The 18,439-nt window shown below is 37.5% G+C and overlaps 1 protein-coding gene across 2 annotated transcripts; it reads left to right on the forward strand.

The window, feature by feature from the left end:
- Positions 1-1,163: 1,163 nt before the first annotated feature.
- Positions 1,164-13,736, forward strand: anxa3a (annexin A3a). Of its 2 annotated transcripts, none has more exons than XM_044195244.1 (14): positions 1,164-1,239; positions 2,650-2,684; positions 2,767-2,814; positions 2,913-3,000; positions 4,465-4,559; positions 4,843-4,956; positions 5,547-5,637; positions 5,810-5,889; positions 8,893-8,949; positions 9,064-9,157; positions 9,283-9,378; positions 9,681-9,739; positions 10,751-10,873; positions 12,342-13,736. In XM_044195244.1, the coding sequence occupies exons 2-14, from the start codon at positions 2,670-2,672 to the stop codon at positions 12,399-12,401; spliced, it is 1,020 nt and encodes a 339-aa protein (XP_044051179.1). In that variant the 5' UTR covers positions 1,164-1,239; positions 2,650-2,669; the 3' UTR covers positions 12,402-13,736. The 2 variants fall into 2 exon arrangements, with proteins under 2 accessions (XP_044051179.1, XP_044051180.1); XM_044195245.1 differs by having other exon boundaries at positions 1,226-1,354.
- The last annotated feature ends 4,703 nt before the right edge of the window (positions 13,737-18,439 follow it).

Consider the following 18,439-nt stretch of genomic DNA (forward strand, 5'->3'; position numbering starts at 1 on the left):
AAAAATAGACTAATCTGTATGTTTTTTTCTTTTTCTGCAAGATTTTGTACAAATATTTTAACATTTTGCACATGTAATGTAAATATCAAACGTTAGTGTTTTTGAGACATTTGCTGATGTTACACAACAAAATGGGATGTGATGTTTATGGACAGAGAAAATCGGTCAACAGTTACTCCTCAAAGTGGCAAAAAGTGACAAATATATATCATTAACATATTTTCCACTGTTTCTTCTCAAAAGCTGACACTTTGTCTTGATATATGCTAACCTTAAAATTTCATTTCATACATCATTAACACCTTAAAACCGTCAATACAATGACAGACTTAAGAGTCTACAGCCATGGTAGCTGCTCTGTGAAGTTGTGGTATGAGCTAAATGCTAACATGCAGATGTTTAGCAGGTATAATGTTTACTATGTTCACCATATCAGTTTAGCGCGTTAGCATACTAAGATTTGCTAGTTTGCACTTAACACAAAGTGCAGCTGAGGTTGATGGGAATGTCATTAATTGTGCAGGTATTAAAGGTTCCCTGTGGAGTTCTAGTAGTGCTATGGGGCTGTTTTCCTTTCATCTCATGATACACAGACCTACCGGTGGGGTCACACTATTCCACTGATCAACAGGTGGCTGTTACAAAGGTAAAGAAGAAGAAGACTGGATGTAAACAATGCTGGATTGTTAGACCTCAATGATACACACAGTGCGTTTAGTTGAGTAACACTGACTGTAACGGCAAAGTACTGGACTGATTTTGACCTGATGATGGCGCATGATGCAAAGTCAGGGGATCACCAAAGTTATTACAATTCATCATGAGGGGAACATGAATGTGTGAACCAAATTTCACCACAATCCATGCAATAGTTGTTGAGACATTTCAGTCATGCCACTGGCACCTGAACGGTGAAATAGAAGCAAACACAAAGTTCATAAACAGAACAGGTTAAAAGAAGAAGAGGAAAAAACAAACCGTAACTTTAAAAAAAGGAGGTCATCGATTTAAACATTTGTAGGCCTACAGATTATATTTCATATGAAGAATGGTGTAATTTCTTATTATTTTCAGAAGGAGGCCTTCTAAATGTAGAGAAGTGAAATGTACGAGCCGTCCCTGAAGGCGGCACCGGGCTGTACAGAGTGGGCGTGGTCAGATGACTCCTCAGGTACATTTCCAGTTTCCACAGAGATTGAAGGTGTGGGGAACGCGTTTCCGGTTCAGACACAAATCCAGGTGAGCGTTGCCGTGTTTTCTTTAACTCTTATTCATTTGTTGTCTTTCAGTGCACTTATTTTGTGTTTGACGGGCAGATTATTCTTAAAACAAGAGTTCAAAGTTTAGAGCAGAGGTTTGTACACAGATGATTACTTTTCCTCATTAATTCATCATTACCTGAGCTAAAACTGTATTCATTCTGTTCACATAAAGAAGTCTTGCAGTGGATCTGTTTTGCTTACTTACAACTTGACTGCACGTTTATTATATTTATAGTTTAATGTGAATCTGACTGCTTTTAAGTGGGATATTTTTTTAAAACCTTATATTATTTCAATTGGATATCAAGTTTACAGTTTGTGATCATATTCTGATCAGTAGAAAAGTATTTTTTGATGTAGTTTTTCTGCAGTAATGAGGCTTCATTGAGGCTGAAAGGTTCATTTACTTTACTTTCATCAGAACAGCTGATCATATAGGCAAACATAGATGTGTCAACAGGACAAGGATGTTTAATCCTGTGGTAAATTTTGACAGCTGCTACACAGACATCACAGTAAACTTTGAAATATTATACAGCTACTGTTCACACATCCTATAAAAAAAGAAAAGAAAATATCTGAAAGTCCTATAAGGTCACGATTACAATAATTAACTGCTGGACAGAGAAAGATTAGGGCCATTAGGGCTATTTGTTAAAGTTAACTCATCTCTGAGATTAATTTCAGAATTTTGTCAAAACAGTAAGAAATAAACTCGACTTGATGATTCATGCTTTAGTATTTTTATCATTGCAAAGATTTCGAGTTTGATGTAGCTGCATTGAAATCTCCAAATGTCCCGGCAGCACAGTTACACAGGTACATTTTGAAAAATTAGCAATGAACTGGGAATAAAATTTGGGGATTTGTGGGCAATATAACAACAGAATTCTGGCTTTATTCTCAAGATTTGGAGTTTTCACTGAGATTAATCAGTAGTCTGATGATTATCAGTAGTCAAGTAGTTTAATTTATCATGACACCTGTTTCATGCTATTGAGTTTCACAGGAACACTATAAGGAATCCTACAGAATATTATCTAAGATTGAATATAGCCTACTGTTAACATAACAAGACTACTGTAAACTCACATAATGACTTAAATAAAAATGCCCTAACTCAGTAAAGGATAATATATGCAATATATATAATATATAATAAACAGTAGACTAGAGAAAAATAACACATAGTGAATAATGAATACAATAAATTGCTACTGTAAACTCTGTTTTGTACCAGAAACACTGTAAGTCGTTATATGAACAGTTTTGAATTTGTGCTGTTTTATGAATGTAGTTTGGTGAGGATACGTCAAGAATAGAGGTGCTGACATAAATCACAAAATAACAAGAAACTATTAATGTGTTGTATTTTTTTTTTTTACAGAGGAACTTCGTGTTGTCATCATGGCATCTTTATGGGTAAGCCAAGTTCTGTGATTTTATTTATGATAAGGTTTTGACTGATTATACATTTTAAACAAAACTGATAAACATTCTGCAGGATGACTTGGAGAGTCTTGTGAATACTCCATCCTCTTTCTCAGCAAAAGTAGGTCCAACTAAACTTTCCTGTGACATTTATTATTGCACAAATGACAAAAGAGACGAAAGAAAATACAAACTGATGAATGTCACTGTGTTCTTCAGACAGGAGAGAGAGGAACCATCAAGCCCAAAGCAAACTTTAATGCAGTAGACGATGCTGAGGCTCTGAGGAAGGCCATTGAAGGACTTGGTACAAATACACACACACACACACACACACACATCATATTGTATAAAGATGTTGAGTCTCTAGGATACACAAATGAACATCACTTCAGTACATGATAAAATATTTCAAATTAAATTACAGTCAGTCTCTGTTGTATTTTGAGATCAACATAGTATGCTAACATGCTAAAGTCAGGATGCGTGTGTGCTAAATATATTATTTTTAATAATAATCATACATATTTCTATGGAGCACTTTTGTAGACACTTAAAGAAGCTTTACTTAACAAGCTAGCTAGATAAGTAACTAATGTTAAACACACAGCTAATGCTAATTTAACACCGTTAGCAACATGGTAACTGTGAACATGTTAAAATGCTAATATTAGAATTCTAACATGCAAAATTTTACTTGTTAAAACGTCAGCATGTAGCTAAACATCAAATAGCTTAGCTACATTACAGTAAGTGTAACGTTAGCTCATTATCTTGCTACATTCCCGTACAAAGCTAAAACACAGTACCTACATATTTGGTCAAAATTGACTGGAATCTGACTTTTTGGCATCTGTTTTACCTTTCATAAAAACTTATTATACCCTAGAAATGTGTAATTTCCGTGAGACAGCATGTAAAATTGTGACAGACAGACAAACAACTAGACAGCTAGCTAACGAGATATATCAAGTGGAAGCTAGCTAGGAAGATAGCCATGGCTACGGCTAGCCTTAGCTGAAGCTAAAACCAAATTGGGAAAAAAATTATTTATACATTTTGTCAAAAAAACATCTTTCTATAAGTTTATTATTAACTAAATGAGGCGGTGGCTAAATTTAATAATAATGGGCTGAGTAGTTAGCACAAACTGCCGTCTTAGCTGTTGATTCTAGTGGAATTCAGGCAATTTGGTCCAATTTAAATGTATTATATTGTGGATATATTTATTTATTTTAGCTGTAAATATTAATATTAGATAGACAGACACTAGCAAAACAGAGCTACACTGAATCCCTGTGGACTATAATCAAAATAAAGTTCATTTTCTTGACAAAAAATGTGAAAAAACACATTTTGTTCTGCAGTACCTGTAGGTCTTACAGGTTATATGGCAGCTATGTAGGTTCTTAATCAGCATAAACAGGCATAAGATAAAGGCACAACATTGTGTCTTTCTGTTACACTTTGAACAAAACTTCAAATGTTTTTCTTACTTTTACTCTGTCTGTAGTTATTGCTCTACCTTTTGTAGAGCATTACAGACAAATGTTTCCATTAATCTCAAAGCACAACTAAAGCTCTGACTAACATTTAGACTAATGAAAGTCCCAAGTCTGACAAACTGAATGCCCAATTGGTTTCCTGTTGTTAAACACAGTCTCGAGGCCGCTAGCGTGGCTATAAACTTGTTGTTACATTTATTTTATGTTGTCCCTTTTTTCATGTTTATTGATGTACCTCCTCACGTTTCTTTTTAAAAATGTTTCAGGCACCAAAGAGCAGACTCTGATTGACATTTTGACCCATACAAGCAGCGCTCAGAGGCAGCTGATCTGTGAGGCTTATCAGAAAGCCACTGGCAGAGTAAGATACCACTCCTGTTCTTATTTAAATAGAGTAAATTTCTCTGTATTCATGATTAAGACAACACTAGCATCATAACATGCAGTCTTTTAAAACAGCTCAGAAAAAGAGTTCCTCGCCTCCTCCTTGTCCTAACGTGACAAATAATCCTCACGGTTTCTGTGTTTAATCTGGTAATAAGTCTGTGCTTGGCTGTAGGCCAGAGGCCTTTGTGTATTTGCATGGGTGTGGTTGCGTGTTGCACACATATGAGTTTGCTTCTGTTGGAAAACTGACATCATAGGCTTTACTGGAGGACCTGAAAGGGGACACCAGCGGTAACTTTGAGGACCTGCTCGCGGCGCTCGTCACCCCTCCTGCAGCGTACGACTGCCATGAAGTGATGCGGGCCATGAAAGTCAGTTTTCTGAGTTTTTCTCACTTTTGTCATTTTCTCTCTGAGGGGTTTTATTTTATAACTTTACAAATAAATGTTGGTATGAGGAAAGAAAGATGTTTTAAACAAGTAGTATGAATACATTCAGCTTGGAAATATCTTTACAGTACCACATAACCAAAGCAGTAAGAAAGAGTTCCCCTTAACTGCATACCTTAAAAACGCCCTTTAACCTTTTGGATTAAAATGTGCATGGTTTCTTAGCTGACCAAAGTGAAGCCCTACATGTTGCTTATGCTCTTCAATGTGTCTTTGTATTAATGATTAAGGAGTTTAACCAGTTAATTTAAGATATATTTAAGCAGGGAAAACTGAGCCATGAAATTCAGCATTATAATGTACTGTGAAGTATATATGCACAGATCAAGTGATGATTAAGTTATTTTAGTCTGTTTATAAGGGATTTTTGGTCCCTGGTGAAAATTATAAATAAGGAAAGACCTTAGGTTATCATTGGATAATGCTGGATATGCTGTTTTGGAGTAGTTGATGATGTAAATGCAGTTCAGACAGTCAGCTCCATGTGGTAAAGTAACTGTGTGATGTTGCAGGGAGCTGGGACAGCAGACAGCATCTTGATTGAAATCTTTGCCTCCAGATCCAATGAACAAATCAAAGCTCTCAATGACGTCTATTTGCGAGGTAAAGAATGTAAACATTTTGTTCAAAAAGACTACATATTGTCAATGTCAGAGAATGACAGTCCATTCAAAGGCATGACTGGCCTTTTGAAAGTATACATTTCGTGTTTTGTGATTCATTTAATTTTCAAATATCAGAATCATGAGTTTGTCTTGGATGTTTTCCTCCACAGAAACACAGAAGAAGTTGACCCTTGAACTGAAAAACGAAGTTTCCGGAGACTTTGCCAACGCGCTGCTCCTCCTAGCTGAGGTTTGTCATTACAATATAAAGGAAAACTGTGAACAGTGTATGCACATACAGAATTATATCTTATCTAACTTTACATAAGACCTGTAATGTGCAAGACAATGTGGAGAGGCTGGTGCACAAAAATGTATTATAAAATTAGTTTTTTTATTTATAGTTATTTGGAGAGACAATAAAGTGATCCTCTGGATTAAATGAACAAGTTATTTTTATATGTTCTTTTCCCCTGAGAGAGAATTAAGAAAAATACATAGATATGAACAATAAGATAAAATGAAAATCATAGTTAAAGACAGAAAACAAAGAGGGAAAAGGGACAAAAAGGAGAGCACATATCTATAAAGGTGAGGGTAAACTGTGCAGGTACAAAGCAACATGTAATTTCAGTTTATTACAAATAGGGTGACGTTTCTTGCTCACATTCATCATCTTAACAGTCATCTCAGTGACTTAACAATGTGGGAAATAAACAAGTTCTGCTGGTTTGAACAATGCTTGTCTGCACAACAGGAGTTTGTAAACGTAAAACCACCAGTGGGTAGATTTAGATTTTAAGTGTTTAAAAGGATTAGCGGCTGGTGTACGGGAGGCGCTCTCTCCGTGCCATGTGTGGGGTCACAAGCATTTCCCCCAGCTCCTCAATGAAGAGCCTCCTCTTGAATGTCTTGGCCTGGTTCCAGGAGGGGGTCCACTGTTGTCCACAGCACAAAGGCATTGTAAGCAGACACGTCGAGGACGTTATGAAACAGCGCCAGTGGCCACCGACAGAGTCCTCCTCCTGCAGCTGTAGGTGCTGACAACCTGCAAAAAGGAAAGAAAAAAAGTTTAAAAATGTATACAAATATTCTTCCTCATCATGCACAAATATATCATTAATTATTTTACCTATATAAATCTAAGAAACGCTTGAATAATAAAAGCACTTCATATATCTCAGACAAGCACATAAATTCACTAAGAAAAATAAGTAGTAACTGATGCATAATGGCACATACCTTATCCAGGTTGTCGACACCTCCCTTGCACCAGTTGTAGTCTGCTATGATTTTGGGCTTCTTTTTTCATCATCAGTCACAGCTGGCTCACGGTGTTTTGTGCTGAGGAGCAGCACATTCTTCCCCGTCTAGGGATGTATGACACCGCTGTGTGGGTCCTCGTGAAAGCGAAATGGAGGAGAAGAGTGCTCTCTGCCTCACCTGCAGCAGTATCGGGAAGCTCTGGTTTGTTTTTTCGGATTGTGCCAACAAGGGCCACTTTCCTCTTCAGCAGCTCTTCTGCCAGTGAGTAGGAGGTGAAAAAAGTTATCACAGGTGACGGTGTTACCCTGGAGCCCCTCTGTCATCTCCAGGACAACCCTCTTTTCCCTGGTTTACCTCCGCAGCAGCCCCAGCCGGTTTCCCCTAATGTAGATATCCATTTTCCACGCATATGACGTCCCAACATCACAGGTGACCCAAATTTTGATCCCCATACTTGGCTGGTTTTTGGTAAGTACTGCCGGAACCCACATCGGCCTCTGAATGGGGACGAGCTGCTCATCCACACAGACATCCAGGCCCGGGTTGAAGAGCAGGGGAGCGATCGATCCACTTTTCCCAGATGGTCCGAAGGCAGCCAACTTGTCGTCCCTGTGGCGAGCAGGTCGAGGTCAGCCTGTCATCAAATCGCAGGTTGGAGTTGATGAGGCTTGAACCTCACGATGTGACATGGTGGCCCGAAGATGGCCCGTCCTTTGCGGTCATCCCACAGGCTGACCGTAGCTTCATTCCTTGACCGGTATACACCAGCCAGAAGCAACAGCCCAATGTACGCCTGCAGTTCAGTTGCATCCACTCTCTCCAGTCTGCGACAGAACGTCTCCCCTGCAGGTTGGTCATGTCCAGAACAATCTGGAGGATTTCCTCTGTCATAAACAAATCGAAGCTCGACTTTATTGTGCTGATCCTGGCAGTGGCGCATCGCGTGGGCCCCTGCGAGAGCACACCGGGTGGCTGCTGGATGGTAGCGCAGCGTCTCGGTGTGAGTGGGAGACCAGATTTGGCCACTCTTTGATTTCCATCCCACCTCTGTCTCGTCTGTGTCTTCCCAATTCTCAGAGGATTCATCAGAGGTAGCAGAATCAGACTCCACCTGGTACTCCACGTCATCTGTGTCGGTTTCCTCCTCGGTTTCCTCATGCTCCTCCTCGCTATCTGATTGCATGACTGCATCCAAAACTTGTTGCACTGTGAGCGATCTTCTCTCCATCTTGCCAGAAATGAAATGACTGTCCCCTCAAGCTTGATATACTTATAGACTTGGCTGCGACAGCAGCTGCATAAACTCACTGATGGTCTCAAAAACAAAGTCAGCATTTGTTTTGATTTTACCCACAGCTGCATCTTTGAAGCGTTGCAAGGTGCTCCCATTTTTTTTTTTATTTGAAGGAGTGCATGAGTGGGTGTGTATGTGCCACTTTGTAGGTGTGTGTTGCAAGCATATGATAAGAAGAAATTATAGAAGGCTTTGCACTTCTATATCAAAGTCAAGCTCATGTTTTATCTCTGTACAGCAAAGACACATGAAACAGAGCGAATGAAACAAATGCCATGAGAACCATTTACTCTTGGCTCATAAGGTCATGCAATGTACACAAGTACACCTGTAGTACAAATCTCTCACACACACACACACACACACACACACACACACACACACACACACACACACACAAACATCTTCAAAGAGCCAAATTCTAACTTCTGTAATTTGTCATTTCTATCTCTGGATACTGTCATAGCTGAGCGCACACATACGCTCACGTACATGCATGACTTGTTGTGCACATGCGTGTATGTGCACACACACGCCATACACATGCATACACACATGCACGCACACACACACACACACACGCACACACACACACACACACACACGGATTAAAATTAGGGGAACTGAAAATCCTCTCCCTTAACTGTGAGTGAACGGATGTTATTTAAATTAAAGTTTTGTTTCTGTTTCCAGGGCAAGAGGGACGTGAGCACCACAGTAGATACAGAGAAGGCAAAAAAAGACGCCAAGGTGCAGCATGACGCATGCTTGAACTTGTTTCATAGAGAAAAAGGTTTTATATACTGTAACTGTCTCTCTTTATGGCAAGTATATTTTTAATCATTTCATTTTTTTCCTATCCAGACTCTTTATGACGCTGGGGAGAAGAAGTGGGGCACCGATGAATCAAAATTTGTTGACATCCTCTGCCAAAGAAGTATACCTCAACTGAGACAAAGTATGTCATGCTTAACCCATAGTGTGTTTAGTCTAGACTAGAATAAAGTTGGTTCTTACAAATTATGGTAAATTTGGAATAACTGGAAATGTAAAGTGAGACTCGTTCGTTGCCTTTTTTTGTAGCTCTTGTTGAATACAAGAACATCAGTGGAAAGACTCTGCAGCAAAGCATCGAAGGAGAGATGTCAGGGGAGCTGGAGGAGCTACTGGTGGCTATCGGTAGGTTAATGTGCTATTTAATATGCTGTGTTACTTGGGACTTTTAATTCTAACATATTATACACTATATGGCCAAAAGTATGTGGACAAAATCTTAATCTCAATGTGGTGTGAGTAATGGTAGGGTGTCCACATACTTTTGATCATGTAGTGTATATCCTCATGTCCAGAGTGAATTTACTATCTGTTAGATATTTAAAAACCGTTGATTATGGCTTTATCAAATGTTATCTAATAACTATTTCGAAACAAAATGCTGTTTTTAAACCACTTTGTTTTAACAACTTTTGTCACTCCTCCAGTGAAATGTGTGAAGAGCGTCCCGGCCTACTTTGCAGAACGCCTGTACGAGAGCATGAAGGTGAATATACTGTTTTTATTGCATATGTTCAGTGTTGTAAAGACACAAACAGGAATAAACAATATCCAGTTCATAGCAATGTAGTTATGTTAACAGAAGAAATGCGTTTGGTTATATATAGAAAGTACAGCCCATAATATGAAGCTTCAGCAGAGAGAATTTTGAAATAAAATGTCTTTCTTTAGTAGTTGAGCAATATTATAGATCTACCTTTTACTACATGGTTGCTGAATTAGTACTGCACTTGAGCTGCATCCTCGGAAGGAATTATTTGGACATTTTAAGCAACTACATTTTTTTCCAACTTTGGCGCCCCCAACGGTTTTATCAAAAAAGACATTAGCTGTGTCCCAAATCCGTACTACAGTATATACTAATTCTGTACAGTATGTGCTACATGCTAATCATCATAGTATACTGTTTAGCAGTTAATATACAAAAATATCAACATACCTAACCATTATATACAGGAAATGATACAATATGTGTAACGTATTTCCAAAATGTTTTTCTAAAGATTTAATACTTATTCTTTTGCTTTCCATTTCATTGTGGGGGAACAGTGTCCACTTAAACATCAACCTTATTTAGTGAGCATAGTGTCTGGTTTTGTATACTTCATTTTGTCACTTCCAGTGTAAACACACTTCACACTCAAAACCTGCTTAGGATCAGTACATAGTACGGATTTGGAACGCAGCTGTTGTTGCAGACAGCAATGTATGCTGGTACCCCCCCTCCAACCACCCCCACCCCACAGATCCTAACCAGGAACACTAATGAATGAGATAAAAGCAACAACATAGGCTCTGCACCCATTTTCACCAGGACTGTCTTATTTTTCTACAAATACAAATGTATATAAATCCTCTACATAGTGGTTTCAAGTTAATGTCTGAGACAGAAGAGTTTAGTGTTATCATGTGCCAGTTTTACACTCTAGAGAGAAACGTACTAATGTAAGATAAATGCTGTATATGAATTCATTTTCACTGCCCATCTCGTTGTCAGGGTGGAGGAACAGACGAGTCGACTCTGAACCGGATCATGGTGAGCCGGTCTGAGATCGATCTGCTGGACATCAGAGCAGAGTTCAAGAAACTCTACAAGTACTCGCTGTACTCTGCCATCAAGGTGAGGAACTCCTTTACTAAAGATCTGATGACAATTTAACTCTGATAATCTGCACCTCTGGCCCCATGATTTGGATTTATTCTACTTTTTTCAAAGTTAGAATGAAATTACAAACAAAGAGTGATCAGAGGATTTGAAGCTCAGACTTGCCTGATCTGTTTTGTACTGGACTCTTTTATTTTATTTGGCAAGCCACTTTAATATCTGTGAAGCCAAATATATATGAATAACGCAAGAGCCAAGAGGTCCTCTGAGACACACAAAGACTGTACTGAGATAAAAGGACTAATCTGCTTGATAACTGGATCTCTTCATATTACACAAAACGTATCTAACATTTGAAATAACATTTGATGGGATTTTATTAACTCTTTTAGAATATACACACACAAAAAGATTTATAGGTGGGGGATAAATCTTCTGAAAAGGTGTCATTAAAGAACATCCTATATGGTAACGGTTGTTGTTATTTTGCACCTTGTGGTTGCCCAGGTGGGTTGGGTCTCCAGTAAATTACAACCCACATCCAGCCAATCATTTGTTAATTATTGCTGTAGCTGCTCTGGGATCAGAAATAGAGAGCTGCTGTTCTGCTAGCTTCTGTAACTCAATGCAATTTCTCACTGAGCATTTCAGTGTGTTCAAGTGTTTCCCTTAATGATTTAAACAGTCAGCATTCAAAAAATGAAGTTGAAGTTTGTACGTGCTCTTCTGATGTCATCTTTCAAAACGTTTCAGCAGTAATAGCTGCTACCTAAAAAATAAAAGTCTACACTTGTTGGCCCTCACTATTCATTCTCATAGCTCACCACTTTAACATGCAACACTTATGAGCTTGTGGGGATGGTGTTTGTTAAAGGCCACTAAAATCAGAAATATTAAATAAACATTACATTGACTTTTAAAAAAAAAGATCACCCCTGTCTCGACAAATGGAGTGAACCACATGACTACATACAATATACTGTTGAGCGTTGTGTCGTAGGGTTGGGTTTTTAGTAAACTGTGTTATTGCAAAGGTTAATGTGATTTTTAAAAGTTTTCTTACTTCTGGAAAAGAACCTGGAAGCTCTCTAGATGTTAGCAGTTTAGCCAAACTAAAAAGTAAGGTAGCTAGTCTAGCTTGCATTGTTCTACTACTGTACTGGACATTCAAATATGAGCACCTCATCATTTTAACAAAAACAAACTAATTATAATTATCATTCAACAGCTATAGCTCCATGCTGTTATAATCATGCGCCTATGGCTCATTGGAGCTGTAGTTGTTGAATGCTAATGCTTAGAATATGGTGAGAAAAATGAGAAAACAGCATCATGTTAAAGCTATTCATAAAAAAACAATTCAAGAAACCTTTTATGGAAAAATTCTGTATCCTCCTAACAACCCAGCTGTCCACCTGCTGAATTACTGCTCAGTGTGGTGGGAAGACACTTTTCTCCTCGCTTGTGTTACTGTGTCCTCCAGTCAGATCTGTCGGGCGACCATGGAGACTGTGTGAAGGCCATCTGTGGAGGAGACGATTAACCAACCCCTGCGGGCTACCTGAGGCCAAGAAGAAGTCTGCTTCCTCTTGAACTCACACTGCAGGCGTTCTCTGATACTTCTACTTTACTTTCATCTTCAGACTACTAACTGATAACTTGTTTACAGTCTTAGAGCAATAGACAGCTTTGAAAGACAGAGTTCATATGAAATCATGAAAGGACACTGAAAAGTCTGGAGAGACATGCAGATCATAAAAGATTGATTTTAAACATGAAAACAGCCAGTGCAGCAGAGAAATGTCAACTTAAGTTTTATTATAAAATTCTGTTTCGTTTCAGTCTGATTGCCGAGGGAATTATGAAAAGACTGCTAAAGATTTGTGGAGGAGATAAGTCCTAACCTCGACATGTTATAGCTCTCGCTATATCTTTATTCCCATTTCTCTCATCTTCTATCATTTTGTCCCTCTCTCAGCAGTGGTGGAAAGTAACTAAGTACTGTACTTAAGTACAATGTTATGCTACTTTATACTTCACTACATTTCAGAGTAATATTGTACTTCACTACATTTATTTAAGAGCTGTAGTTACTTTTCAACTTAAGATTTTACATACAAAACATGTGATTAGTTTATAAAACATGATCCATTGCTACAGATGAAACTGCCAAACATATATGAAGCAGTTATTAATTTGTTCCAGCTCAACCAATAACAACATTAAAGTACCACTTACATATTAACGCATTAATAATAATGATCCAATATAATAGTATAACACCGACAGTAGCAACTCTGCATTATGAGTACCATCCACACGTCTTTATACAAACAACTAGAGGAAACAACTTCCTAAACTTGCACATGGGCTCTTGCACGTGATGAAAGGAAACCCCCACTCAAAAACCTACTACGAAAAAGCAGCTGTTAGCAAATTTTCCGTGCATTTGTTGCTTTTGTTGATAACTCAATTAATGCAGAAGGTGTTACAGCAAAAAATATGACAGCAAACTTAAACATGAGCACTACTGTACAGTAGTAGTGCAGCAAGTACACAGTAAAAAGTGACTTCTATATTATAAAAATGTTAACTTTACCCTTGCTGAAAATCTAAAGAAATTGTCCAATGCTTAATGTTTGTTCATTGTGTTGTTAGATTACTGTAACTGTTTTAAATTGCAAAAAAAATATTTTGATTCAGTGTATTTGCCAATGGATTAAAAATAATTGATGGAAATTTTGGTAATGGGTTTGAGTCTTTTTGATGACTTTGTGATCAGGTAACTTGTGATAGGCGTTTGTCATTTATTAACTGAATGGTTAAATCCAACTAATTAATAAATACACCAATAAAAAAAATAATCATTAAATGATGACATGAACTGTATTGTTGTCATAATTTTGTTTGCTTGCATAACAAATACTCAACATTTATCAAATAGTTTTCAAAGTTGTTCACATAAAACAAAATTATGAGATTATTTTATGGGTCCTAAATGTTTTATTATTAATAATAATAATAATAATTTCCTCTGACGTTTCCTCCAAAGAATGTAATGTAATGTAATTATGTACTAGTTACAGTAATTTGAAGTATATAATTCCCGTTACTTGCTAGCATAATTTAGAAAATCTTTGCAGTGCACAGTAGGTCAGCTGAAACTTTTCTGAAGGAAAACATACAATTCCACAAATAAAGAGAAGGAAGGTGCCACTACTAAATGAATAATTCAATAATTCATTAATTGAGCTTTTCTCCCTATAATTAGTACCAAATTGCATAGTTCTTTACAGGAAACAAAAAGAAAAAGGCCTCACCAAAACAATAAAAGACTAATTAAAATAAATCATTACATTAAAAGTCTGTGGAAATGAGTGTAAGGAGGAGACGTTACTGTAGTGTGCAGTGTATACTTTTAAACAGTCAGAGTAAATAACTCGTTAACACACAGTAATGTGGCTGTTAACTGTGTAGTCTTGTCAGAAACCAGCAGGGGGCAGCACTGACTCAGCAGCAGGGTTTAAAGCTCCTTAAATGTCTGCAGGTCTAAAGACCCCCAGGGGGCTTTAAGAGGTTTACAGAGGCCACGTTTGGGGAAACTCTGAACTGTGGAGATTAGTGGAAGTCTTTTACCGCACTGGAGCGTTATAGAGAGAGATGCTCATTAACGTTCAGTGTTATGTGAATTCATTGCATCTCCCTGTATTTTGCAAACACTGGGAAGTAGAAATACTGTATCAATGGCATACTGTATATTGTGTTTATACATATCTATACTGTGTTGTGTTTATATTTACTTTTAATGTATAAACTGTACAAATTTTACAATTCTCAAATACATCCCCACACTTTTATGTTATTTATTATTAAGCTCATTTTTATGTGTACAGATCTTCTTGTTTCTGAATTTTTTTATTCATACATCGCAGTTTTCCTTTTCCCTGCTGAACCCAGTGACCAGCTCTCCTAGCAGAGATCAATATACTTTCAGCGCATCTTAAAATGAGTGTAAAAAATGCGAAATCATTTGAATGAAGATGGAGGACAGGTGGTTGTTCTTCTTTTCTGTTATTGCTTTTTGTTTTAGCCATTTAATGATAATGTTACATCTCCAGTTTGTTGTAATAACTCTTTAAAATATAATGAAATATACTTTCAAATGAGCTACTATTACATTGTCAGTTAAAAATCTGGTAAATTCCTGTAAACAATTTTAAATTAACAGACCAATGTCATGTCATTACATCATTACAATTACTGCTTTTTAAAATCTGATTTGCAGGGAAACCCTTATTACTTTTTTCCCATTTTATTTCACTTTCAGCCATTATTAATGGATTACACAAATCACAAACTGGCTGACTTTGGCCAATTAGGAGAATAAATACGTAGTTAATGTAAAAGTACATAGAAAGCAGCCAAAAGTTATTAAGTCAAAGGTCAGAGCTGAAGTTTCCTGACAGTAATGCAATTCAATAATCTATAATAAGAATGAAATACTGAATGTTGAGGACCTCGGGTCGTTATCAAAACAGTATAATGGACTTTGGATGAATAGAATAGACAAATGGGAAACAATGCACAATACTGAAACAGTCTCAATCAATCCATTAAGGGAGAACAGGTTTAAAACAAATCAATACGACTCATTTGCTGCAGCCTTGGGTTTAATGATATCGGATGGCCTCGTGAAGAGACAGAATATCATCGCACATGGCTGACTCACGCATATCTGAAGATTAAAACAAAACAGTGGAGTCAAGAGTATCAAAGATTTAGTTGTAAGAAATGTGAGAAGTGCTGCTCAGAGATGCCATTTAATTTCAGTTGAATATAATTTAACTTTGAGATGTGTCCTCTGTTTCCAAGTCAACATAAAATACATCCACAATGTAATTTAATTCCCACAGAAAACCCTCAGAAAGTGTCTGATACAGAATGACAGCAGCCTGAGGGGAGTCTGTTTTCTTGGTAAATCGAAGTTTTGTTCCAAAAATAACAAGAAAGTAAAACAATATCTGGTTCCTTTTAGAGAAAAGAACGTAACTTGAGGTTCTTGTTTGGCAAAATGGGGACACTTGTAGAGAGCAAATCCTCAAATGATTCAATGATGAACTTTCACTTAAAATGATGAAATTCAGATGTTTTGTTTGGTTTATGCAGTTTTTTGAAATGAACTGTTCAAATGTTGCCCAAAAACATGTAGCAAGAAAAAGAGCCCAGACTTTAAAAAAAAAAAGAAAAGTGGATGTCTTTCTCATCTTCACACAAAGCATACAAAGTCAAATAATATAACAGAGTTATAATTGTTGTAAATTATTATTTCGTCTCATAAATTTACTGGTAACCTAGAGTTAGACAAAATTACTGCAGATGGAGCCAAAGTGCAGAAGCCTTTCAATGGAAATGCAGTAAAATGTGACTGCTCATTAGTTACACCTTTACACGTTATTACCAATTATATGACACAAAAATATACCTCAGCGTGTAATCATAAATACACTGAATGTAAGTCTGATGTGTTCTAACCTGAAAGTGACAAAACACAACAATGCTGTAAGACATTTGCTTGCTTATACAGTAAGAGCTTGTTGCTGTTGTCTCCTACAAATTCTCATACTTAAATGACAAGTTAAGTGAACTTGTTGCTGGAAACTGCTGTTTCCAAGTCCTAAAATTCAGTTCAATTCAAAATGCTTTATTTGTCCCTTAAGGGGCTATTTGAGGCAGGTGAGTTTGCAAACACAAATACATACAAACAATTCATTTACACACATAAAAATGAACAAACAATACAAATATGATAATATAAAGACAGAGTTGAAATACACAAGGGTCAATGGCAGAGGCCAGTCCTTAGCTGGCCAACATCACAAAGGCACAAGGACTCAGAATAATGGTTTGAACAACATCTGTAGTTTCATGACAATTGAGCAAATTCCATCTGCTGATAAAGACCATGTAATACAGTCGAAAGCTCCAGAGCAAGTGTGTAGTGTAAGTGGACAGTTCCCAACAAAAAAAAAAATCGACTGTTATGGTCGACTTTACAATAAAACTCTCCTATGGACGTTGTCTGATCTGCCATCACGGTTTAGGGAGTCAATATGGCAACGTCAACAAAACACTGACGTCGCAGCTGCCAGTCACTGAAAAGGGTCAAATGAAAAGTCAAATCACACACAAGTTTTTCCTCTGCAGCTCCCTTACTCAGCTTTCTTGCTGTCACTGTCAACAAAACTGAAGTACTGAGAGAACCACGCTGCCTGATCACCTCTAGGAAGGTAAGGGAAGGCAAAGTTACAGCACATTTCATGCATAATGCATTAAAAACATTTTTTAAAAAAAGAAAGAAAAACAGCATAAAGACGTTATAATGCAAATTAAAACGATAGAAACTTTTTTAAAGGAAATGGAAAACGTTAAGAACAGACATGTATACAGGATAGGAGGGCGAGATGGTTCATGGTGAGTATTTCATGTTCAGTCAAAGGCAGTGCAGAACATCAGAGTGTTTAACCTTGATTTAAAGGTAGTTAAAGTTGGTGCAAGTTTAATATCCTCTGGAAGTTTGTTCCCAGACTAAGCTAAATGCTGCCTCTCCATGTTTGGAGAACAGTTAGCAGGCCCTCTACCTGAGAGGCCAAGTGGGTTCATATCGTAAAAGACAGTCAGAGATGTATTTTGGTCCTACACCATTAAAAGATTATTATAGACAAGCAGCAGTAATTTAAACTCTATTCTCTGACACACTGGAAGCCAGTGAAAAGACCTGAGAACTGGTGTGATGATTTCACTTTTCTTGGTCTTTGTTACGACTCTAGCAGCAGCTTTCTGAAGGAGCTGAAAATGCCTGAGGAGTTTTTTTGGAGAGACCTGAGAAAAGACCATTAAAGTAATCGAACCTGCTGGAAATGAAAGCATGGATTAGTTGTCGTGCCTGGACATGGCTCCTCTGAAAGGAAATATAATGTTTCATAAATTCCTGGATATTTTATTTATGCTGTAAAACACATCAGCTGCAGCCTCTGATCCCCTCCAAATGAAATCTACAGACTTCATTCATCGCCTTTCTGCAGCGCCTCATGTCTTCACGTCTTTCAGTCCTGCAGGGAGCCGACAGTTAAACTTGGGCCAGACACACTCACAGACTATTGAGGTGGATGAGAGCCCGAAGGCAAAGACGTTTTCCTCATTAAAGCCAAAGTAATCACCCAGAGTCCTTCACTCTGCCCCCCAACAACCCCTGCCTCTCGCTCTTTATCTGAACTGAAGGAAAACAGGAAGAGAGGCTTCAGGGCTACATCTATACATCTTCATATTCTGACAGCTTCCACTCACATCCTCTGTGTGTGTGTGTGTGTGTGTGTGTGTGTGTGTGTTCATGCAGTGTGATAGTTCGGGGGTTATCAGCACAAAAGACATTTAAAAACACAGTTTTGTGACCTATTTAAAGGCAGACTGTTTAACTGCTAAAATGTTTTCACTTCACAATAAGCCTTTGTTCATGCAGATAAAAAAATGTGTAAGTCGTTAATACATGATTTTTGGCCTGAATAATATGCAGCCTTGTTTCAT

This window comes from Siniperca chuatsi, linkage group LG5 (genome assembly GCF_020085105.1).
Source record: "Siniperca chuatsi isolate FFG_IHB_CAS linkage group LG5, ASM2008510v1, whole genome shotgun sequence".
Taxonomy (NCBI): Eukaryota; Metazoa; Chordata; class Actinopteri; order Centrarchiformes; family Sinipercidae; genus Siniperca; species Siniperca chuatsi.

Coding starts and splice junctions, on each gene's coding strand:
- anxa3a (XM_044195244.1), top strand. Junction 4,560..4,842: donor ATCAGAAAGCCACTGGCAGA/GTAAGATACCAC, acceptor CTGACATCATAG/GCTTTACTGGAGGACCTGAA. Junction 10,874..12,341: donor CGCTGTACTCTGCCATCAAG/GTGAGGAACTCC, acceptor TGTGTCCTCCAG/TCAGATCTGTCGGGCGACCA.